The 6,051-nt window shown below is 63.1% G+C and overlaps 1 protein-coding gene across 1 annotated transcript; it reads right to left on the bottom strand.

Moving 5' to 3' along the window:
• Window positions 1–1,641: 1,641 nt before the first annotated feature.
• On the bottom strand, window positions 1,642–5,216 carry NDUFS8 (NADH:ubiquinone oxidoreductase core subunit S8). Its single transcript, XM_044682057.1, has 7 exons — window positions 5,118–5,216; window positions 4,309–4,363; window positions 4,098–4,154; window positions 2,392–2,481; window positions 2,134–2,306; window positions 1,932–2,060; window positions 1,642–1,855 (listed from the first exon to the last, which is right to left on the bottom strand). The coding sequence occupies exons 1-7, from the start codon at window positions 5,214–5,216 to the stop codon at window positions 1,724–1,726; spliced, it is 735 nt and encodes a 244-aa protein (XP_044537992.1). The 3' UTR covers window positions 1,642–1,723.
• Between the last annotated feature and the right edge of the window lie 835 nt (window positions 5,217–6,051).

Below are 6,051 nucleotides of genomic sequence, written 5' to 3'. Positions count from 1 at the left end.
AGCCTCACGGAAGTACTGCCAGGCTGGGAAGGCCTGGGCGGCGGAAAGAAGTCTAACAGAGAGGAGGAGGGGTGGGCGCCGCCACCTTCTGGAGCCCCCCACACACACATCTGTGGGGGGCAGCCAGGGAGGGTGACTTTAGCGACTTGCCCAGGGCCAGAGGCAGGATTTGAACCCAGGACTTTTGGGCCTCAAAACCAGCTGTCTACCCAATCTTCCTCTGAGGAAATGTCCGACTCTGTGACTCCATTTGGGGTTTCCTCGGCAGAGTCCCGGCTCTTCCTGGGTGGGATGTGTGTGGGAAGCCACTGAAGGCCAGCAGAAGGATGTGGGGGTGTGAGTGCAGATGCGGGCATCATGCGGGGGCTTTGCCAAGACCTCCCGTGGTCCTCACAGCCCCGCCACCCCCAGCCTGGCGCTGTCATCCTCCTGCCCAAGATCACCAGCTAGGACCTGAGGTGGAACTCGAACTCAGGTCTTCCCTCGGCTGCTCCACCTGGCAGCTCATTGAGGGAGTGGGAAGAGCCTTATCTGAGTCACTGAGGCAGGACCAGGGTTCTCATTGCAGGTCTGTTCTGGCCCAAATCCCTCCCCCTGCCTCGAGGGGTCCTTCGGAAGGTGCCTGAGTCATTCTCTGGGGGTCAGCCGGAATGTCTGTGAGGTGGACAGTCCTGCCCCGCTGGCTGGGTCACGGCTGTTCCGAGCGCCTCCCTCTCTGCCTGTTTGACCGGCAGCACGTGGGCCCACCTGCCCAGTGACTGGACAGGCCCTAACCGTGGGCTCTCGGGCTGGCCTCTTGGGCGAGCCCAGCGCACCGGCCTGAGGCTTTCTCCAGAGTCGGTGCTGCCTCCCCTCCAAGCCTCCAAGGCCGAGCCGGGCCATCGTCACTCCTTCCCTCCCCAGGGCTAGCCCTGCCAAGCTCTCTGCTGCCTGGCCTCGGCCTCCCTGGCCTCCACAAGAGGCCTCTGTCCATCCCCCGGATCCCGCGTGGGTCGTTTGTTTGTTGCTCTTCCCGCCGGCCGGGCAGCGCCTGACTTGGGCCTCTGGAGCTCAGCACGGGGCCTGGCTCAGGGCTTGCAGAGTGGCTCCCCCTCCGGCTGGCTCCCATCCTCCACTTGCTTTTCCCCATCTTCCTCTCCCTACAGACACTGTGGTCACCCTTCAAGGCCTTGCTGGGTCGTCCTGCTTGTTTGGCACTTGAGGGGGGCCTCGTGATTTTCCTGGTCCTGCTCCAGGCCAGCCCTTCCCATCCCCGGAGTGCGTCTGCTCTTCCTCTGGGCATGACCCGTCCAGCTTGGCTGGGGAACCCCCGAGTCCTGCTGACGGGAGCTTCCCCTTCTTTCTCCCTCCCCTCCTCATGCAGCTGGGCCTGGAGCACAGCCATGGGGCTGGGACTTGAACCCAGGGCTTCCCAACTCCTGCCCTCCACGGTCTCTGCCAGGCTGCCTCCTTTGCGCACCTGACGGCACCGGGTAAGGGCGGCCTTTAGGGAAGAGCCTGGCCTGTCTGTGCCCAGGCAGCAATGGGGACGTCCCAGGCCCGAGCCAAGGGGAACCACCGGGGACCGGCGTCTGGCCTCAGGCCCGTCTGGAGGCCGCACCTAGCGAGGTGGCCCTGCTCTGTCAAGTGAGACGCCCAGCACACGCTTCTAGGATTTATTTCAGGGACCCAGACGGGGGGTGGGGTGGGGGGGCGGCTGCTGCCCCAGAGCCGGACTCTGGCTTCACCGGTACAGGAAGTCGGCCTGGATGTTGGCGGCGATCTCGGCCTCCCACTTGTCCCCGTTGTTGAGAAGTTTCTCCTTGTTGTAAAGCAGCTCCTCGTGTGTCTCCGTGGAGAACTCAAAGTTGGGGCCCTGGGGGGAGGGGAGCTGCTTAGCCCTGGGGGTGCCCCTCCCCACCCCGCCAGGCCCCCAATCCTCCCCCGCTGACCTCCACGATGGCGTCCACGGGGCAGGCCTCCTGGCAGAAGCCGCAGTAGATGCACTTGGTCATGTCGATGTCGTAGCGGGTCGTCCTCCGGCTGCCGTCCGCCCTGGGCTCGGCCTCGATGGTGATGGCCTGCAGAAGGGATGGGGTCAGTGGTGGAGCCCCCTCCTCCCTCCACGACCCCTCCTGCACCCAGAGACCTCACCTGGGCAGGGCAGACGGCCTCGCAGAGTTTGCAGGCTATACAGCGCTCCTCCCCCGAAGGGTAGCGCCTCAAGGCGTGCTCCCCCCGAAAGCGCGGGCTCAGGGGGCCCTTCTCAAAGGGATAGTTGATGGTGGCAGGTTCCCGAAACAGGTAACTCAGGGTCATCCCCAGACCTACAGAGGAGGGAGGGGGTCCCGGGGTGGGTCTTCTCCCTCAGCACCCCGCCCCCTTGCCTGCCCCCCCAGGGCCGGCACACACCTCGGAAGAGCTCCGTCCACAGCAGGGTCTGGGCGGCTCGGTCAGTAATGGACTTCATGTCCATGGCGGGCTCCTTGGCGTTCACATACTCTGGAGAGAAGGGGAGTCGCTTGTCAGGGAAAGGAGGAGAAGAATGGCCGGAGGAAGGAACCATCCCTAAAGCCCCTCAGAGCCAGGCTCTTCCCCCCCAAAGATCTCCCGACCTCAAAGGGAAGTGCTGCGACGCCCTGGGCCAAAGAGAAAGCCTGGGGCCAATCTGCTCTAGCACCAAGGCAGGAAGGAAGCGAAGACGTTTTCACGAGATTCTTAATCCAAACCTCAGGCAGCCAGAGGAACAAGGCGGCCACGGCTGGCTCCCGGGGATTCTGGAGGAGCCGCCCGGACATGGTCGCCAGCCGAGCACCCCACAAGTAACACGCTCTGTGGCTTTCTTCCAATAAAAGATTCGGGCAGGAACATGTTCTGTGTTGGGTCCTCCCTCAGGGCAGAGGACCCAGGCCCATGGGCCAGGCAGAGAGGGCTCCGGGGCAGTGGTCTTACTGGTGTGGCACGTAAGGTCGGCTCTCCCTCCCTCTCTGGGGTGTCTGATGTGTGGGCTCTCCCTCGGGTCCCTTGTCTCCCTCAGAGCTGGGCCCTCCATCTCTGCTCAGGAATCTCCCGAATCCCAGACGCCAAGAACCCAGGAGACATAAGACTGCCGTGAGGGAGAGGAAGAGGGGGGCCCAGAGCCCCGAGTCACAGGGTGTGTGGAGGGACTGGATCTGAGGCTACTGGAAGGACAAAGACCCACTCAGTCCCCTTCCCGGGTGCCATTCTGCAGGCAACCCAGACCCTGCCCGCAGCTGGCTCAGGGCACTGTCTGTCAGTCTGTCTCTTACTGGCCCTGTTGGTGCATGTCGGTGCTCAGACACCTGCCAGACTGGCACTGGCACTTTCTGGAGGAAGAAGTGGAAGGCTGGAGAAGGGGCATTGCCAAGGCCCCAGAGGGGCTCGAGGGCAGCATGAGGATGCCAGCCGAGGCTCCTGAATGGCTACTGCATGTTCTTTCCCCAGTAGCCACAGTTGCCTCTGGAGGAGGGCCCGGGGATGCTGACATTCGGTAGTGCTGAGAGGGGCACAGTCCAAGTCAGGCATTCCTGTGTTGTGTCTAGGGGTTTCTGGGGGCTCTCCATGGCAGAGGATATACCAGGCAGCAGCAAGCTTCTCCCTGCCATGGGCCCTGAGCTAACATGGTACCTGGGCAACAGAGCAGAGCTGAGGGGCTGGGTCTCCGCTCCCCCCCACCAGCCCTGACTGGGAAGAAGAGGGCAGAGCCTGGGGTCTTGGGCTTCCCCTGCCCCACTCTGGTCCAATGGCAGTAAAACAGGCCTATAGGATTGAAAGTCAGGCCTTGAGACGGGAGATCCTGGGTTCAAATCTTACCTCAGACATGTTCTAGCTGTGGGACCCTGTAAAAGTCACTTAACCCCCATGGCCTAACCCTTCCCGTTCTAAGACAGAGGGTGAGGGTTAAAAAACAATAATGATGTTGTCCCACAGAAGGTTTGGAGGAAATGCCCCAGCGAGCCCCTAGGACCGTCCTTAGCTTGGGCGCTCACTGCAGTGCTGGACACCACTGGAGGGGCTATTTGGACACACAGAAACCGGGCACCTTCCTGGCAGGGCTGGGGTAGAGGTCAGGGGAAGAGCAATCCTGGTATACTCACTGTAGGAGGAGGAGGTGGGGCTGCCATGTAGCCCCCGTGCCAGACATCCAGTGGGTCCTGGAACAAGAGGCGGAGGGTCATAGGGCCCCCTGGGGCCTGGGCCCCTCCCCCTGGCCCTCCTAGGCTCCCCCTGCCAGACTTGGGCACCTTGCGGGGGCCCAGCGCCCCCATGAGCCTCCCGAGGCCCCTGGGCAGCCCCTCCACCACCTACCTGCACCTGCGACCCTGGAAAGGAGCCGCAGCAGCACCACGTTGGGGCCATTCATCTGGGAAGAGGAGGGGACAGAGGTCAGTGGGGGCGGGGCACAGCACTGGGACTGTAGGCTGGTTCGTTTGCTGGTTGACTCTCACAGGGTTCATTTCTTCGGTCATTCTGTCACTCATTCGTTTGTCCCTGAACTGGTCCAAGCATTCATTCACTCATTGATTGATTTACTCGGTCTCTCCTGGCTTCCTGGCTGCCTCTTCTGGTTCGCCTGCGCTGCGGGGGCCTTTGGGCTAGGTTTTGGGGGGCTCCTGGCAGACAGGGAGGCCCCGGAGCCCGCTGACATGGGAGCCTGGGGGGAGGGGGCACGTGGGGGGAAGGGGAGCTCCAGCTCTGGGAGGAAGGGGAGAAGCCCGCTAGGAGCCTGGCCTCCTCCCTCGGCCCAAGGGCGCCCCACTGGGGGTGGGGTTAGGGGCCAGGTTCCGCTCATGACCTTGGACGACTCGGTCCCCTCGAATCCCCGGGCTGGAAGCCAGGGGTCAGGACAGTACGGGTCGAGGTTGTGGGGCGGCGCGGGGAGCCACATCGCGATCGCTGACCCCCAGCCGGTCCCCGCCCCCCAGCCCTGCGCGTGCAAATCGCATGCGTACTGCCAGGGTGACCCTGAGTGCTCACAACTAAAGGACGCTCGGAGCGGCCTCCCGCGGGGCCCGGCCTTGGAGTGCAAAGATGCCCAGCCTGGCCGGACCCTGGCCTGGCCCAGGCCCGCACCGCTGCCTCCCCTCCCTCCCTGGCCAGCCCACCTGCGCACACACCTCGAAGAAAGAGCCCCTGCCACCGCCACAGCAACTGAACCTGGAACCGGGCCTGTCAGCTGGGGGCGGGGGCCGTTGTCGCCGCCTGGAAGCTCCCATTGGAACGCTGACCTGTCAATCAGGTGCGCTGAGTCGAAATTGGGGATTCTGATTGGCTGAGACGCAAGAGGCGGGACCACAAGTTTTAATCTGCGAATGATTGGCCAGATTCGGAGCCTCTCAGGAAGCCAAGCAGGACGGCGCCATGTTTGTCCCGAAAAACCAATGAGCAGAGACGCTGTTGTCACTTGAGAGGCGGGCGGCGCGGGGGTCACGCTCTTAGCGCCTCTTGGACAGGGCAAGGGTGCCCACGGGAGGGGCAGGAATAGCAACTTAACAGTTTCCCGATCTATGAAGTGGGCGCTTATTACCTTGAGCTGGTGCCCAGCCCGCTCTAGCCTCAGTCGCCTTAACTGAACTGTAAAGGGGGGAAGGGGTCTCCGAGTGACTTCGCGTTTGGGGGTGGGGTCTCTGGGTGATCTCCGTAGGGGTTGGGGTCTCAGTGGCCTTCTGAGGCTCACTCGCCCGCCCCACCCCGCTGCCTCTGCGGGAGACCCCTTCAGGCCCACTCTGCCTTTGGGGTCACCAGAGAGCCTCTTCAGTTCCGGGGGCGACTGGCTCCTGGGATGTCCTTTGGGCCTGCCCCACCAGGACTTGATGAGCTGCAGGGAGTCTGGGGTGACATCTGGAGCCCTGCTGCCAAAACTGAGCCTCGCACCTGTGGTTGTTAAATGCTTTTGAAGCATCTTTGGGTACCAGGCTCTGTGTAGACAGACTGGAAGTGGCCCTTCCCTCAGGGAGCCAAACCCCAAGGCATTGGGCCAGGGGAGCAGGGTTCAGGAAGGAGCAACCCCCCAGTCCAGCCAGGAAGAAGCAGGGCACAGCATGTGCAAAG

Source organism: Gracilinanus agilis, chromosome 6 (assembly GCF_016433145.1).
Source record: "Gracilinanus agilis isolate LMUSP501 chromosome 6, AgileGrace, whole genome shotgun sequence".
Lineage (NCBI taxonomy): Eukaryota > Metazoa > Chordata > Mammalia > Didelphimorphia > Didelphidae > Gracilinanus > Gracilinanus agilis.
The sequence above is the reverse complement of the archived record's forward strand: the minus strand, read 5'-3'. Positions and strand labels throughout refer to the sequence as shown.

Coding starts and splice junctions, on each gene's coding strand:
- NDUFS8 (XM_044682057.1), bottom strand. CDS start 5,216: ATGGGAGCTTCCAGGCGGCGACAACGGCCCCCGCCCCCAGCTGACAGG. Junction 2,482..4,097: donor CCCCACCTCCTCCTCCTACA/GTGAGTATACCA, acceptor CCTTCTCTCCAG/AGTATGTGAACGCCAAGGAG. Junction 2,061..2,133: donor AGGCCGTCTGCCCTGCCCAG/GTGAGGTCTCTG, acceptor TCCCTTCTGCAG/GCCATCACCATCGAGGCCGA.